The sequence below is a fragment of the Tasmannia lanceolata genome, unplaced genomic scaffold, assembly GCF_043159265.1.
Source record: "Tasmannia lanceolata isolate RefF3 unplaced genomic scaffold, GAP_Taslan_0.1 ptg000018l, whole genome shotgun sequence".
In the NCBI taxonomy this organism is placed as follows: Eukaryota; Viridiplantae; Streptophyta; class Magnoliopsida; order Canellales; family Winteraceae; genus Tasmannia; species Tasmannia lanceolata.
The window spans coordinates 67770934-67789312 of NW_027518695.1; the positions used below are offsets into that span (position 1 = coordinate 67770934).

Consider the following 18379-nt stretch of genomic DNA (forward strand, 5'->3'; position numbering starts at 1 on the left):
AGCCTTATTTTATGCTGTTTGATACTACGGTAGAAGATATTGAAAAGAGAAGCAAGGTTTAAAATTTCGGTTTCGGTTTCGGCCTACACCGAAAATGAAATTTCCGTGGAAATTTCGGTGCCAATTTCGGTTTTAGTGAAAATCTTATAATTTCAGCTGAAAATTTTAAATTTCGATTTAGGTTTTAAATTTTGGTCCCTGTCGAAATCCGAATTTCAGTCCGCAATTTCGGATTTCGGCCGAAATTTAAAACCATGAAGAGGAGAATGCTTACAATCATTGCAAAAGTAGTGGCCACAGTCCATTGTTGTAACTGCACCCATGGGAACATCCTCAATACAGATATTGCATGTTAGTAGAGACAATGACCCAAAAGCATCAAGATTTTTGCATTCCACGACGGTCACACCAGCTTCGGAAAATAACCAATCTCTTCCCTTCTCTACAAGAACTGATAACACACTCTCAACATTCCAACGATGATGAATAAGTAGAGTACGTGCATGTTGTTCGTTCAGTTTTAGCAAGTCCATTACCCTAAACAAATCTTCCCTCTGCAAAGAATTCATACCAGGATTTTCAGCAACGCAAGCATCCATATTTACTTACAAGAACATAAAAAAAGGGAAATGATTTCAAAACAAACATGTTTTGATACATGAAGCTCATGTTTCTTGTCTTTTATATTTAAAGAGCTGTAAAAGGGTTTTATGGTCCCCAGAAAGCACTTACATGGCAATTATATGCTAAAAGACAAGATGCATGAGCGCATGTATCAAAACATAGTTGTGCCGAAATCATTTCCCTAAAACAATGCACAAAGGAGTTTTACCTGTGCTACCAAAAGTGATTCTTTTGTAATAACCTGTAACATGACCAAGGATATGTAGAAACAATGTCAATGAAGAGGAAAAAAAACCCATCTAGATGCTAAATTTGACACAGTTATCATCTTCTTTATTCAGTTCATCGAGTTGATAAGCACAAAATGAGACTATAACCATCCGTGTACACTAGATTAACCAAATCGACCAAGATTAAGAGGCCATCTCTAATTATTTCAAAATATATCCTTATAAAAGAATAATACCTTCGCACAAGATGAATTTTCAGAAAAAAGTAGACATGATTATTGACTTTGTTTGTTTAGAAGAAAAAGACACATTGTAATTCAAAATTACAAGTGAGTGCTTTTGTCTTTAATAGATTTCAAACTCAATTTGAATTTCCCACTATCACTTTGAGTTTTGTGGATAACTCTTGTCCCACATTGGAAAATAAGGGTGCGAAGAGAAGGGTTTATATCTATCTATCTATCTATCTATCTATATATCTATCCATTTTCATTCACTTCTTTTTTCCAAGAAAAAATTTTATTGGAAAAACTTTTCTTCTACTAAATCGGTTTTGCAATTGCTAATTATGGTTTGTCGCTCAATTTTAATTTTCCTGCATTTTGCGGATAATATTCATCCCTTACTAAAATGATTCTACCGATAACCATTACTCATACAACGTGTCAAGCTTTTATCCATTTTGGCACTAATCATGTTGTTTTGCCATTACTAATTATGGTTTCAATTTCCTTGCAACTACTTTGATTGGCACTATATTTTGCTCCTAGAAAATCGGAATCGCCCTGCTATTTCAGTTTTGCCACTGCTAAAACATCACTGAATTTATGTTATCCGAAAGTCCCTCCTAAAATCCCCTCTCCCCTCCTCTCTCTCTCTTCAATTGAGTTTCCAAACATTTCCAAAACGCAATATCCTAAAAACAAGCGTAAATCGCTCGTTTTGTCTCACTTAAAAACCCTTCTTAACTGTTAGAAAAATTCTCTCCTACAATATCTCTCTTACGAATCTCTCTCTCCTATCATTTATTTACGTAAATCTCTCTTTAAATCTTCCTCCCCCCTCTCTTAGTCCTAGTTCCCATTTATTTTCGTATACACAATATTGAATAATTAATTAGGTTTGCATAATTAATGTAATTCTTGGGCCATAGGAAATCCGAAGCAAAGGGCTATCAAATAAATGGTTGGGAAAATGAATTTTGAGTGGCCATGGAAGTGACGAGGAGAAAGGCACAGGAGCAACCAAATGAAGCAATTGTGTAAAAACAAACCCGCTCCATACTATATCACTAGAGAAAAGGCAACCTGCAGACGCTTTACCTACCAAAATTGAACAAATCTTGACGAGAGTCCCTGTCTCTCTCACTGATGTGATCCAACCGTTGGATCATCTCTTATTTGCTTAGTGCATTGATTTTTTCGCTTATTTGATGATTATTCGATTTATTTGTGATTATTTTATTTGCCTAGATGAAGGGATGTCCACATCATCTAGGGCCCATCCTTGCACACAACACTTTTACCTTTTTTCCCCTTTTATTAGTTGGTTTTCCTATTATGCCCTTATGTGACTATTTGTTGTTCTTTGTGATTAGGGGTATGGCAGTCTTTTCATCCTCATTTAAGTGAGCTACCAAAGGGACCCACTAAGAAGAGAGTTGTGGAGGAAATACCGGAATTTTTCACAAAAAAAGGGGAATTGAAGAAAGAAGAGCCAACGGCTCCCCTCTCCCCAATGACGCCTACGGCGTCTGTCTCTTCCTCTCCTCCATCTCTACAGTAAGCCTTCCCCCCTCCTTGCTTCTCTCTCATTCTCTTCCTCTATTCTCTCTCTCTCTCTCTCTCTCTCTCTCTCTCTCTCTCTCTCTCTCTCTCTCTCTCACACGCCCTCCTCTTTGTTTCTCTCCCTCTCATCTCTCTATTTCTCGCCTCTCACTCTCTGTCTCTACGCTCTTTCGTCTCTCTCAATTCTCACTCACCTCTTTCTCTCATTCTGTTTTTCATTCACCCTCTCCCTTTTCTACATCTCTTCTCAAGTCTCTCTTTCTTAGCCACTTTCTCACACCTCTCTCGGCTTCTCACCTCTCACTTCCTATTTTCCATCTTTCCATCTATCTTGAATGATCGCAACCCCTTCTTCTCCTTCTCATCTTCTTCTTTCTTCCCCTTCTATTTTCTTGTCTCCTACCCCACCTTGGAACCTTCCCATACACATTATTTTGAGGACTACTGCTGTCCGGACTTCGGATCACGCCCACGAGCTTCTCCCCCGCTCTCTTGGACCTCGTGCTTCTCCCCTGCTCTCTTGGACCTCGTGCTAGCACGGATTTGAGGCGAAAGGACTGCGTTTTCCCAGTGAGATTTTTCCATTATCTTCAGTCCTTTAATGAACCTTTTTGTAGGGGTGCAACTCAAGTCGGGTTGGCCTCAACCCGACCCAACCCGATTTCCAACCCGGCCGGGTTCAACCCGACCCAACCTGATTTGCAATTTCCTCAACCCAACCCAACCCGATTTCCAATTCGGGTTGGGTTGGTTCGGGTTGACCCGATTTGATATGTTACCAACAGTTGACCACCTCAACTCAAGCCGGGTTGTTTTGGATTTTGAGAACCAATAGTGAGTCACCGATATTCAGTTTTTGACTCACAATTGGTTCTCAAAATCAAAAACAAACAAGGACTGACAATTAAAAAAGGGAAATGTTATCCGCACTACTATATTTTGATGATCACACTCCTCACTTTATTAAAGTAAGGTATGGCCTGCACCATAGGATTATCCAAACCGTCCATTGTGGATTGTGGAGACTATTTCAATGTTGAAAAAGAAAAACACATACAGAACTTCGTTCTTCAGATGGAATACAGTAATATTAATATAAACTAGGATCATATGTACATGTTGGAATTAACATCACTACTAAATGGGAATTTGAAATTTCCAATTCGGGTTGGGTCGGGTCGGGTTGCCCGACACCCCAACCCGATTTTCAATTCGGGTTGATTTTTCCCAACCCTAACCCAACCCAATTTGCGAAAAGCTTAACCCGACCCAACCCAAATTCGGGTTGAACCCGACCCTAGTTGCACCCCTACCATTTTTCCCTTTTTAAACCCATAGGAACCTTGCCAATAATTTGCACTAGCCTATTTTAGAGATTTTATCACTTTCTAGTGGGCGTTTTGGGCCTTAGACATTTATTTACTTTTGTGGACAGCATCCTAACAACATTTATTTCAATATATTTGAACCTTTAATTACCATCGTTTGTGTTATCTAAGTTGATGTGTGCAATAACTGTTTGGTGTAGAAGCATTTTCCATTAATGATTTATCTTTTAAGGCTAGTCCCATGATTCACTAGGCTGAAATTTACTATTAAATGTTTGTTAATTCTTTATGGGTTATGGTTTGGTTATAAGGATGTGAAGACTTGGTTCCATTAAGCTCCTAAGGTTCATGGTAGTATTCACGAGCCTCCGGGTTTGCACCAAAAAGTGGTATCAGAGCCCAAAGCTCAAATTCCTAGTCGTATCTGTCACCATACGCTATCTTGGCGTTCATTTCAATCCAGTAGGGTTTAGGTGTCACTACATTAGGTTTCCAGTAGCAGTTCTAGGTCGTAGCGTCAGTCCAGGTCAGTTTAGCATTTTCTTAGTGTTTAGAGTTTTGTTTTGTGTCGGTTGAGTCTTTAGTAGTTCCTGCACTTCTTTCGTGTTTATCATGGCACAAAAAGCCAACATGCTCCACCACGAGCCAGTGCCTAGGTCATCTTCAGCCCTGGGGACCCTGGCATCAGCAAACACAGAACGCACTAGATCAGCAGACTCTTATGATGGCGACGATGAGAGACTTTGGAGAGGATCGGCGCTCATTTAGGGATACAGCATCCCCTGCCAGCCGGACCACTTTGACCACAGCTTCCTATGTCTCCCATTGCCACAGGTGGTGAGAACGGTCGTCGAGATCTAGACTAGGAGGGATCCTCAGACAGACAGTTCGATCAGGATGATGCCTACAATTTGGATGAGAAGGGCCGGTCCCAAGATAGACCTCGCCCAAGATTTGAGGAGAGATTAGTTAGAGCCTTAAAGCACTCACCCGCGATTTTAGCATCGACGCTGATATTAGGGATTTCCATGGTAGTCTCAACCCCGATGGATTCATCGATTGGCTCAAGAGCGTCAGCAATTTCTTCGAGTGGAAAGAACTCCCTGATGATAAAAGGGACAAATTTGTGACCATGAGATTGAAGGGTTCTGTCCTTGTTTGGTGGAAACAAATACAAACTAGGAGAGTTCAACATGGAAAGAGAAAAAATGATAGATGGGATAAGATGAAAGGAAAGTTGAAGAGCAAATACCTCCCTGCCAACTTCAAATCCTATCTATATCAGATATTGTTAGAACTTAGGCAACGTGCGAGATCCGTGAGAGAATACACGAAGGTGTTCCACCTTTTGACAGCTCGCAACAGTATTATAGAGGATGACGAGCAGGCCACTGCTTGGTATCTCCACAAGCTGAGGTATCAGATTCAGAATTCCATCTCCTTTCATATGATTCTTACAATGGATGATGCCTTTCGTCTGGCATTAAAAGCCGAGAAGTTGTCCCAGCAATCTCAGAAGCGAGAGGCAGATCGAGCCCAGCCTAGCTCATCCAACAGAGGAGCGGCTGCTGTCAGTCGACCATCTCCACTCTCCCACCTAAGAGCACGACTGCTAATCCTCCTTTTGGTGAGTCGGGTGCAAGACGTGGACTCCTTGGACGCAGGCCACAGAACAATGCCATTGAATGCTTTAAGTGTGGTGAGATGGGTCATCGATCAACAGAGTGCCCATGTAGGACGTTCAATTCTTAGAATACTTTAGCAGAACCAGTACAAGACGAGGATAAGAATGATCCTGAGTATGACGAGGACCCCCTAAATGATAATTCTCTGCCAGATGATCCAGGAGAACATGAGGTTATCCTTGATAGAGACAAGGGCCAGATTCACTTCTTATCCGAAGGGTCATGATGTCTCCTAAAGCGTCAAATCTAGACAGACAGTTGCGAAGCAACATTTTCCACACCACATGCACATCAGGAGGAAAGCTTTGCACCATCATAGTTGATCGTGGAAGTACAGAGAATCTCGTCTCCTAGTTGATGGTCTATTGATTAAAATTGAAGATGGAAAAACTTGATCGGCCATATAACATCGTGTGGTTCAAGGGTGGAGCCGAAGTACTCGTCACATCTCATTGTCTTGTGGACTTTTCTATTGGAACTGTTTACAAAGACGCAGTTTGGTGCGATGTGGATCCTTTAGAGGTGTGTCATATTATGCTGGGCCTATGAAAGACCACCAATGACGGGGAGAAGAATAGGTACTCCTTCATGAAAGACGGTATTCGCTTCACTTTGAATCCTGTAAAGGATCCCCCTAAACTGTCTAGGAATGTGCCAACACTTCATGTGCCGGTTAAAGAGGGTGTTCCACTCAAAGGGAAAGAGTTGGCACTTGGCACTATTCCTGTCATGATCTAGTTTCGAGAACGCTTGCACAGAAGCGAACGTTGGTTTTGTCCTCATAGGAAAAGAAGAAACGAATAGTCCCCCTATCCCGATTGAGATGTTACCACTGGTGGAGGAGTTCTGTGATTTAGTTCCTGATAATTTGCCTGATGGACTCCCTCCATTGCACGACATACAGCATTGCATTGATCTTGTCCCGGGCGGGAGCTTACCTCAATTATCGCATTATCGCATGAGCTCGACTGAGTACGAGTTACATCAACGGGTCTTAGACTTGTTGAAGAAGGGTTACATTAAAGAGAGCATGAGTCCATGAACAGTTCCCGCCCTTCTAACTCCCAAGAAAGATGGAGCGTGGAGGATATGCGTAGCCATCAACAAGATAACTGTCAAGTATAGGTTACCCATACCTAGACTCGATGACATGTTAGACATGTTGAGTGGTGCATGTACATTCTCTAAGATCGATCTTAAGGGCGGATATTATTAGATTCGCATACGGCCTAGCGACGAATGGAAGACCGCCTTTAAGACTCGTGAGGGTCTATATGAGTGGTTGGTCATGCCATTTGGTTTATCTAACGTACCCAGCACATTCATGCATGTGATGAACCAGGTGTTACAATACTTTATAGGGAAGTTCGTTGTTGTTTATTTCGATGATATCCTTCTTTACAGTAGAGACCCCAACGAGCATGTTTCCCACGTGCGTCAAGTCTTCAATGTCTTGAGGGAAAATAAGTTGTTCGCGAATCTCAAGAAGTGTGTCTTCTCAACTGATAATTTAACCTTCTTGAGATATATCATGTCGACCGAGTGCATTAAAGTAGATCCCATTAAAATCGAGGCCAAAAGAAGTTGGTCAGTGCCGATATTTATTAGTGTTGTGCGACGATTCCACGGAATAGCATCTTTCCATTGGCAATTTAATCGTAACTTTAGCTATGTAATCGCACCAACCTAAGTGTCTGAAGGGAGGTGTATTCCAATGGACCCTGAGGTTGATCGGGGTTTCAACCTTATTAAGACAAAAATGACGAGTGCTTTCATTTTAGCGCTCTCGGACCTCAGTAAGGTCTTCGAGGTTGATTGCGATGCCTCTTAGGTAGACATTGGAGTTGTCCTTAGTCATAAGGGACGCCCTGTGGCCTTCTTTAAAGAGAAGCTAAGCGATGCGAGATTGAGGTACTCAACGTACGACGTCGAATTTTATGCCATCATCCAAGCTCTCAAACATTGGAGGCACTACCTAATCATGCGTGAGTTTGTACTTAACTCTGACCATGAAGCATTGCACTATATAAATTTCCAGCGTACTATAAATAAGCGCCATGCTAAATGGGTAACATTTTTACAAGAGTACACATTCAATCTTAGGCACAAAGTAGGTGTTCAGAACCGCGCAGCAGATGGTCTCATTTGACTCCCTTAAAGACCCATACCCAATTGATCCATTCTTTGGTTTTATTTGGGAGTCATGTCGGTCAAAAGGTGCAAATCCTAGTTCGACATTCGTCATCCATGATGGATATTTGTTTCGCGGTACTCGCCTATGCATTCCTGAGGGATCTTTACGCGAAAACCTGATTCAAGAGCCTCACAATGGAGGCTTAGTAGGTCATTTTGGGCAGGCGAAGACCCTTCCTTTGGTCGAGAAGAGGAACTTTTGGCCTAGGTTAAAACACGATGTGATTCGTTATGTGTGTCAACGCAGGATGTGTCAGTCCTTTAAAGGTCAGCCAGAATAGAGGTTTGTATTCTCCTTTGTATGTTCCTAGTAAACCTTGGGAGCATGTCAGTATGGATTTTGTCATAGGTTTACCTCGGACTGCTAGGAAGTTCAATTTTGTTTTTGTCATAGGTTCTCCAAAATGTCACATTTCATTCCATGTCAGAAGACGTCTGATGTTAGTCATATAGCTGGTATATTCTTTAGGGAGGTTGTTCATCTACATGGAATCCCTAGGTCGTTCACTTCAGATAGAGACACTAGGTTGCTAAGTCATTTTTTGGAGAACTCTATGGAGCATAATGGGAACCAAACTTTAGTTCGTAGTGCTTACTATCCCCAGATGGGCAAACAGAAGTGGTTAATCACAGCCATTGTTTTAAATTTCGACCCGAAATTTCGAATTTCGGTCAAGACCGAAACTGAAACGTACCGAACCCGAAATTGCCGAAATTTCAGAAATTTTGGCAATTTCGGCAAAAATTTCAATAAAATACTATTTTTTATCTTCTTACAGAATTTGGACAGAAATTTCCGTTTTTTTCGGCCCAAAAATCGACATTCGTGACTTTCTACAGAATTTCGGCCGAAATTTACCGAAACCGGAATTTAAAACCATGATCACAGCCTAGGGAATTCAATGAGATGTTTAGTTGGCGAGAGACCCCATCAATGGGATTTGATTCTACCTCAAGCTGAATTTGCATATAACAATTTCGTTAGAATTACCAAAGGTAGGTCGCCGTTTGCGACCATTTATGGCTTTCCCATTCCCCACTTACTTGATCGTACCCCCATACCATACCCTGGACGCAGCAGTGCTGAAGCCAAGGATCTCGTTCAACACATAAAAGAGGTACAACAAGAGGCGTTGGGGCGGTTGCATGGGAGAACTAAGAAGTACAAAGCAGCAACAGATCAGCATCGTCGAGATCAAGGCAAATCTCAGTTTAGGTTTCGGTCATCAGCGAAAACGTTTCAGTTTCGGTACGAAATTTCGGACGAAATCTTGTAAAAATTTCACCGAAATTTCGGTGAAATTTTGTACTTCACCGAAACGTTTCACCGAAATTTCAAATTTCTGAAACGTTTCACCGACATTTCCAAAAAGTTTCACATAAATTTCACCGAAACGTAGCCGAAATTTCCGAAACGTTTCGCCGAAGTTTGGTACTTTTCCGACTAAATGTGGATTTCGTTTCATTTTCCGCCGAAACGAAACATTTCGGCCGAAATTTAAAACCATGGTCGAGATCAGACTTTCAGTGTGGCAGATTGGGTGATGGCGTACTTTCGTTGAGAGAGATTTCCAGCTGGAGCCTACGGCAAGTTGAAGCGGAAGAAGTGTGGACCTTATCGGACCCTCGAGAGGTTGGGTCATAATGCTTACCTATTGGACCTCCCTGAGAATATTGCGCTTCTCCCGTCTTCAATGTTGTTGACCTGTATCATTTTCATGGAGACACGCCAGAGCATGCACTAGATGATGTCAGTACCTTACCATTTCAAGCGACCACTTCTTCAGAGGATCAGATCGAGGACATTATCGACATCAAGACGATGGACACTCGCCACTAATCACATCGATGATACCTTGTTCGTTGGAGAGACAGTTCGTTGACGGATTGCATCTGGATAGATGAGCCTGAGTTCTGCAGACTACGCGAGGACTTGTTTCTGCGCGTTACAAATATTTACTCAACGGAGTCGAGTTCTTCCCACCCGGGGAAACATGATGTGATCTGGATCGTCTCTTATTTGCTTACTACATTGATTTTTTGTTTGTTTGAGGATTATTGGATTTATTTGTGACTATTTTATTTGCCTAAATGTGGGGGATGTCCACATCATCTAGGGCCACCCTTGTACACACCAATTTTACCTTTTTCCCCTTTTATTAATTGGTTTTCCTATTATGCCCTCATGTGACTTTGTTGTTCTTTGTGACAACTGATAAGGGGTATGGCGGTCTTTTCATCCTTATTTAATTGAGCTAGCAAAGGGGCCCACCAAGAAAAGAGTATAAAAGAAAGCAAATGGGGGAAATTCCCTAATTTTTGACAAAGAAAAACTTGAATTGAAGAAAGAAGAGCCGATGTCTCCCCTCTCCTCCATCTCTACGGTTCCCCCCTCCTTGCTTCTCTCTCATTCTCTTCCTCTATTATATCTCTCTCTTACGCCCTCTTTGTTTCTCTCCCTCTCATCTCTCTCTTTCTCGCCTCTCACTCTCTGTCTCACTCGTCTCTCTCTCTCTCTCTATTCTCACTCGTCTCTCTCTCTTTCTGTTTTCCTCTCACCCTCGCCCTTTTCTACATCACTTTTCAAGTCTCTCTCTCTTAGCCACTTTCTCTCTCACATCTCTCTTGGCCTCTCTCCTCTCACTTTCTAGTTTCCATCTTTCCATCTATCTTGAATGATACCAAACCCTTCTTCTCCTTGTCATCTTCTTCTTTCTTCCCCTTCTATTTTCTTGTCTCCTACACCTCCTTGGAACCTTCCCATCCACATTATTTTTGGAGGACTACTGTTGTCCGGACTTCGGATCGCGCCCATGAGCTTCTTCCCCGCTCTCTTGGACCTTTTGCTAGCACGGATTTGAGGCGAAAGGACTGTTGCATTTTCCCGGTGAGATTTTTCCATTATCTTCAGTCCTTTCTTGAACCTTTTTGCCATTTTTAAACCCATAGGAACCTTGCCAATAATTTTCTCTAGCCTATTTTAGAGATTTTATCACTTTCGAGTGGTAGTTTTGGACCTTAGACATTTATTTTCTTTTGTGGACAGCAGCCTAACAGCATTTATTTCAATATATTTGAACCTTTAATTATCATCTTTTGTGTTATCTATGTTGATGTACGCAATAACTGTTTGGTGTAGAAGCATTTTCAATTAATGGTTTATCTTTTAAGGCTAATTTCATGATTCTAGACTCAACTCAACTCAACTAAGCCTTTGTCCCAAACTAGTTGGGGTCGGCAAATGAATCCATTAGAAAAAATTTATGAAGGTGAAAGGATCTATCCGGCTCAAATTGACTAAGTCTAATCCCGACACTAGTTGGGTTTGGGTTATGGTTTACTAGGCTGAAATTTACCACTAAATGCTTGCTAGTTGTTTATGGGTTATGGTTTGGTTATATGGATGTGAAGACTTGGTTCCATTAAGCTTTTCTTGGTAGTATTCGCGAGCCCCCGGGTCTGCACCACTCATCTACATTTTATTAAATAGCCCTTTATATACCTTCTCATAAACTCTCCGTATGACTTAAAGTTTTGTGCACCAATAGTAGTTGACATGAGTTTTTTTCTGAAAAATAATGATGGTTTACACTTTACACATTCTTCCCCTTTTAACTAATCATCATTGGTGAATATCTGTGACAATGCGTACTCTGCAGCAATGAATATGTAGTGATTTCACTTGTTAAATTTGACCTTCCTAAACAGTTGTATTGCAGTTTTTTAATTATTTATTTTTCTTTTGTTGCCCCGTGCATCCGCACAGGTTACTTATGGGAATTGAATCTCTAAGGGTTGTGAATTCTTATAGAGAGAAAACCATGGAATTTTGAGGAGAACTCTTGTCCAACATTGGAAAATGAGAGTAGTAAGAGAGGGGTATATATATGGAAATAGGATCTCTGAGGGTTGAGGATTCTCAAAGAGACAACCATGGAGTTTGTGGGAAAATTTTGACCACACGTGCACAGTTCTAAATTGTGCTTTACCGTCTAAACATGTGGTTCACCGATTACCACGGAAAACCTTTGGCTTACAGTAATATTTAAGACTTAATGCTGTTTAGCACCTTTTGATTTCCGAGATAAAGAGCTTGTTCACTGCGGAAAAGAGTTTCTTAGTATCCATTTAGCTTCTTAATACGGATAGTTTTTTTATTACGTTTTTTTTATAATACAACTTTACCGCTTGAGTTATGTTCTCACGTCGTTTACTAGACCGTTTTGGAAATGATTAATGTGTGTTTAACATAACGTTTCGGGTAAATCACTTCCTTTGCTTTTCTTACGATAGTAGTTACGAATAAAGAAAGGGATTCGAAAAAGAATGAAGAATTGACTTCCTGGTTACTCTTGTTTTTTGGTTTTCTGATCTTCATCCTCCATTTCTTTTGATCAAGGCAAGCGGCAAGATAAGCAAGTTTGCAAGGCAACTGAGCAGCGTGAGTGCACAGCCCTGGAGTGGAGTTGTTGTATACTAGAGGCATATGGCACACATCCCATCTGCACCGTTGATTTATCATAGTGGGGGCAAGATTTGCCTTAAAGAACAAGGAAAACCGATTCATGCCTCAACTCAATAAGTTGTTAAAAATTGTAAATCAATAGCAATGTTTATGGTTTTGTGAAAATTCTTCATGGCTTCTAGGATGGTTATTATGTGTTGAAATGTATGAGTTCTCTATGTTTTCTAGAGTTCTTAATGCCTAGGCTGGATTAAAAAAGAGTCAATAGAGAGTTCGTATGATATTGCTTAGGATCCTTGAAGGAATCATGGGTTGGGTTGCAACTCAGGTCGGGTTTTCCAATACCCTACCCTACAAGAGAACCTACCTCGCCTAGGGTTTTTTGGGGGAAAACCAGGGATTCATAAACCCGGTCCTACCCAAGACAGTTTCTCGGGTTGGGTCGGGTCGGGTTGGGTTTTTTAATATTCTCGATTCATGCACCATAAATCCACCATGAAGATTGCATTAACACTAAGAAAATATATCAATTGGGAACATTTTAAGTGACAGCTTTTTAAAAGAACAAAGAAAAAACCAAAACAGAAACTCCATTTTTTCTTGCATGAGAAAGTGTTAAAGTTCTGAAAATTGTTACAAAAAGGCTACTAGTTCTAAGAATTGTTAAACGGTAATGAAAACTGCATTAGAAGTAATACAAGTTGGCATTTCAAACCTGAGAGAATAATCAATTTTAACCTATAGATGGGTGTTGTTATAAGACAGCCATGTTGAAGAGGATGTTAACCACAAAATAAGAGCTGATTGGTTGAAGTGGAAGCATGCTTCAGGAGTTCTGTGCGACCGTAAAATACCTACCAAGTTGAAGGGAAAGTTTTATAAGACAGCTATGAGGCCAGCCATGCTGTACGGCTCAGAATGTTGGGCCGCCAAGAAGCAACATGTGCATAAGATTAGTGTAGCAGAGATGCGAATGCTTAGATGGATGTACGGCCACACAAGGTTAGATCGAATTAAAAATGAAGACATCCGTAAAAAGGTGGGGGTGGCACCAATTGAGGAGAAAATGAGAGAGCACCACTTAAGATGGTTTGGGTATATCCAACGTAGGCCTTTGGATGCTCAAGTGAGAAGAAGTGACTCGTGCCAAGTTGATAGAGTAAAAAGAGGTAGGGGCAGACCGAAAACAACTGGGGTAGAAACAGTGAGGAATGACTTGAGGGCTAGGAAGTAGGACCATAACAGAGAACATGACCTTAGATAAGATAGAATGGAAGAAAATGATCCATGTAGACGAACCCAAGTAGTGTCAAGATTACACTTAGTCAATTGTTAGTAGGATAGATCCTTTCACCTTCCTCATGAAAATTTTCTAATGGATTTATTAGCCGTCCCCAACCAAGGTTTTAAATTTCAGTTTCGGTGTCGGTTCCAGTGGTGGGTCGGTTTCAGGGTGAAATATCAGCCGAAATCATGTAAAAATATGATTGTGATTTCGTTTTTTTATTATTATTTTAACTGAAATGTCTAAAATTTTGGTGTAAATTTCGGCGATTTCAGTGGAAATTTTGGCTATTTCGGTGAATATTTCATAAATTTCGGTGGGAATTATAACATTCCGGTTGACTTTTTAAAAATTTCGGTGGAAATTTTGTAAAAAAAACCAAAAACTGACATTTCGGCGAAATTTCTCTGAAATCTTGTAAAGAAACGACTTCATGTAAATTTCATTTCGGTCGCAATCGAAACCGAAATGTTTTAGCCGAAATTTAAAACCATGGCTAGTTTGGGACAAAGACTTAGTTGAGTTGAGTTGAGTAGATGGGTGTTGTTATCAAAACAATCTTTTGAAACAAATACAAAACAAAAGTTTAAACCCCCTTTGCTTTATAAGAGTGCCATTATCAAAACTAGCAAGGGTGTTTGGCAGACATTAGAGTTGCAACTCGGGTCGGGCGGGTCGGGTTTTCCAAAACCCTACCCCCTAACCTACAATATATCTCGGGTCGAGCCAGGTCAGGTTTTTTATATTAAAAAACCGAGATTCCTAAACCCGGCCCATGATTTTCTCAGGTCGGTTGGATGCGGGTCAAGTAAAATCCGACCCAAGTTGCAACCCTACTCATGGGGAATACAACAAAGTGTTTAATGTATTTAGCTATTTTAGGAGTGCTTTGTGTCTATAAGTATGAAGTCATTAGTGTACAGCATTGTAAGCTTAAAAGAGTAAAGCTTCAATGGTAAAGGTTCAACGGAGAAGAAGTGTAGTGATTCTAAGGAAAAAGGGAAAAGAACACCGAATCACTTGCAAGTTGTTTTCATATATAAAATTCTTTTTATTTTGGTGTTACATTTGTGCTTTTGTTGGAGATCTACATGGGCCCTTTGGTGTCATGTATCTCCCAAGCTCCCTCACCTTGCTCTTATGATCACAACACTGCATAATTGATCCACTCAGTTGGAGTCAACAAGTGGTATTAGAGCATGTGTTATGTTGAAAATCTAGTCCAAGATTTATGCACGTTTTATTCAATTTTTTTCGAAAATGTTATTTTAGTCAAAATGTGCCATATCATATACCGATGGAACGATATTTTAGTCTAGTTTCCAAAAAAACAGATCGCCAATCACAGTTTTTTATTAAAATTTATCTTCGAAAGAATGAAAGTCTGTCAAAGTGGACTTTTTTTTCGAAATCCAAATTTTTAAGTAAAAAATTCCTTCATGTGTATGATTAGGAAGGATGATCTACTTTAAAAGTGTTTAGGATGATTATTGTCCAAATTTTTAAATTTTAAGGGAGAGGATTCGGTTAGAATTTTTTGTTAGCGTAGAGAACAATATTCTTCCACATATCTACTTGTGGGTTTCCATTTGATGAATGGTGCAGATTTTTAATGATTTGAGAAAGAAAACAATTTTCTGTTCTTATTTCTCAAGAGTCGATTGAACGGACAAGTGTCTTCTTTTGTGTGCCGGAAAAGAGAATGAATTTCTCTTATTATCCCGATGAGTGTTATTTTGAGTACCGAGAAAAAGAACAAATTTCTTTTTTATCCCGATGGCATTGCAAGAAGGCAACAATTATGATTTTTGTTTATGTAGAAGTACCGTGCAAATCGTTTTTATCAAAGCTTCATTCAAAGTATGTCTAAAGTAAGCTACAGAAAAATTGAATCTAAAGCATCTTTTGTACGACATTTGGTAAGAAAGATAAGACCGCAGACCAATTTCTAAAGCCTTGATTAAAGTAGGAAAAACATGAATTTTTCAGAAATGCGACAAATACCAAGAAAGAAGCTAAAGAAAGCACGGCACATGCTGCCATTCTTTTCTTGTCAAAATGCTACCCTGTCATCTTCATCGACGGTAAACAACACAATCTAATAGACGAAAGAGAACAACTGAAAGATTTGAAGAATCTCAAGCCCCTTGAGCCATTCAAAAAAAAACTCCCAAGTCCCTTGAAGGAGAAATTGCAAAGTTGAAGATGAAGATTTCATCAAGTGCAGATGTTGACCAAAGAGATGATGAATAGATATTTCTAATTTTTAGATTTTGATTTAAGGAAGGGTGTTCAAAATTGTAAATCAAAATCAATGTTTATGAATTTGTGAAAAGTCGTTGTGGTCTTCTAGTATAGTAATTATGCGTTGAAAATGTACGAGTCCTCTATGTTTTCTAGAGTTCTTAATGTCTAGGGTAGATTATCAAAGAGTTGATGTGGAGTTCCTATGATGTTGCTTAGGATACCTAACGGACTCATGGGGACTACAACAAGTGTTTTCTGTATTTAGCGAATTTGGGAGTATTTTGTGTCTATAAGTATGAAGTCACTTGTTTAGAAAATTGTATGCTTCAAGGGTAATCTTAAAAGAGTAAAGCTTCAAGTGTAAAGGTTCAAGGGAGAAGAAGTGTCTAAGGAAAAAGAGATAAAAGCACTAAGTCACTTGTAAGCTGTTTAGATATATAAAAGTCTTTTTTATTTTTGTGTTATATTTGTGTTTTTGGTGGAGCTGTACAAGGTCCCTTTGGCCGTGTATCTCCCAAGGTCCCTTAGCTTGCTCTTATGATCACAACATTGTATAATTGACTCATTCAATTGAGGCCAGCATAAGTCAATTCTCCTTCCATTGTTTATTGTTCAGTTCATGCTAATCTATTACGGCTTTAATTAATTAAAAGTAGAGTTTGAAACCCTACTTCCTTACATTTTTTTTTTAGAAAACAAAAATCTCACACCTATTTTATGAAATGACGTTCTAGAAATCATCTGCATGGTAGAAAAAGAATTCCAATGCATTACTTAAGCAATAGCAAGGATAACACCAAAAATACACGAAATTGTTTCCTTCGTTTTGGTTATCAATGCAATTGTTTTGCCCCTGCAGCGGTTTTATACTTGTTTCGCCCTAATCTACTTTGTTTCCAAAAGAGAACGAACCCAGCCTCTCTCGGTCCTCCTTTGTGCTCAAAACTCAATCTCTAGAATAAAATTCTTCATTAATTTAAAAAAAGGCTAGGTACATGTTATTTATATAAATAAGAAGGCGAGCCTTGGCGCAACGGTAAGGTTGTTCCATTGTGACCTAGTGATTGGTAAGGTTGCTTTATTGTGACCTGGTGATCACGTGTCCGAGTCACGGAAACAGCCTCTCTGCAAAGCAAGGGTAAGGCTATGTACATCTAGCCCTCCCCAGAGCCCGTAATGGCAGGACCCTCGTGCACTGGGCCGCCCTTTTGCATGTTATTTATAGAAAATCCCTAATCTAGATAACCCTTATCTCTAAGACACCTATCCATATTAAACAACAACTAGAGAGCAAAATCTAAAAACAACCAATATCTAAACTAATTTATTTCATCCTAAGCGGGACCCATCTAGTCACATAACATTTAGAAACCCACTTAAAATTTAGAAACCTAAAACAAGATATTATATGATCAAACGCTTGCATTTGTTTGGCCCTAAACTATTTTGCTTTAGAAATCCCATACCTTCAACAACAACAAAAAACCGATATTTAACATTGAGCAATATATTTTAGAATGAGCAATCAATGATCAAACGCTTTCCATACCAGAAACCTAAAACAAACGATCGTGTAAAACCTAAACCCTAAAACAGTTCAAAAGCGATTAAAGAAAAAAAAAACAGAGAAATACAAGAATTCAAAACGCAAAAACCACCAAAACGCTTAGCAAATTCTCTAATTCAGAAGAAATGCCGTAAAAATCGCTCTAACCTGACAAGATCGAGACGAAGAACAGTTGAGGAACTCGTCATCGTCATTCTCAATTCCTTCCAAAGAATTCTCAATCTCTTCAATCGAATCCTCGCCTGAATAGTAGTTTTCTTCATCGCTCGTTAGAAAATCGGCCATCTTCCGATCAGATTGCCGCTCTTCCGGCGAGATCGTGTCAGATTCCGGCCGTTCTTCCGGCGAGAAGCGAGGGAAGAAGAAGTAGAAGAAGAAGCAACTTTTTTTTTTTAATTGGAGAAGAAGCAAACTTTGGGAGTAAATGAAACGGAGGAGTGGTATTACTAATAAAGGTGATGAGGCTAAAAAAGGAAGTGATATATTCGTCACCTTTTTAACTTGGGACAGCCCCCTCTAGCGTAAAAGAGTAGTCATAGACTCATAGTCTCATAGATACACAAGAGGGGGCTGTCTCAAGTAATATATTTTGGTGAATATATCACTTCCCCTAAAAAATAGGGATTTGCATGACTACGAGTGAGTAAGTGACTTTCTAAGTTTTAAGTTTTAACTCTATCTAACGGCGAAGAGTTCACGTCGTTAAGTGCTAACGGCGTAATTGTTGAGTTTCTATGCTGGGGTTTCTTTGCTTTATTGGGAGAGGGAAGTGTTATCAGCACAACCAAATTTTGATATTTGCACAAACCCAGCTGTTTATCTTCTTTAATTTGCCTGTGAGAGCTTTTTGGGAAGTTTAATAACTTTTTGACAGCTCTTTAAATACTAAAAGGCAAGATATGGTTGTCTTGATATAATTTCGTAAAAACAATTTTCTAGTTTGATAATTTGCAAATAGAGTCAGGCCA

At 39.7% G+C, this 18379-nt stretch overlaps 1 protein-coding gene across 3 annotated transcripts in view; it reads right to left on the minus strand.

The window, feature by feature from the left end:
• The window catches only part of LOC143849778 (putative E3 ubiquitin-protein ligase ARI2), a 58372-nt gene extending 40520 nt beyond the window's left edge, over positions 1 to 17852 (minus strand). For 2 of the 3 annotated variants that reach the window (XM_077358963.1, XM_077358965.1), the window contains exons 1-3: positions 17559 to 17852; positions 833 to 865; positions 275 to 554 (exon numbers count right to left, since the gene is read on the minus strand). In XM_077358963.1, coding sequence (XP_077215078.1) covers positions 275 to 554; positions 833 to 865; positions 17559 to 17696 — 451 coding nt within the window. In that variant the 5' untranslated portion in view covers positions 17697 to 17852. The remainder of the gene's footprint in view (positions 1 to 274; positions 555 to 832; positions 866 to 17558) is intronic. The other variant, XM_077358964.1, reaches the window with a different exon arrangement.
• Positions 17853 to 18379: the final 527 nt, after the last annotated feature.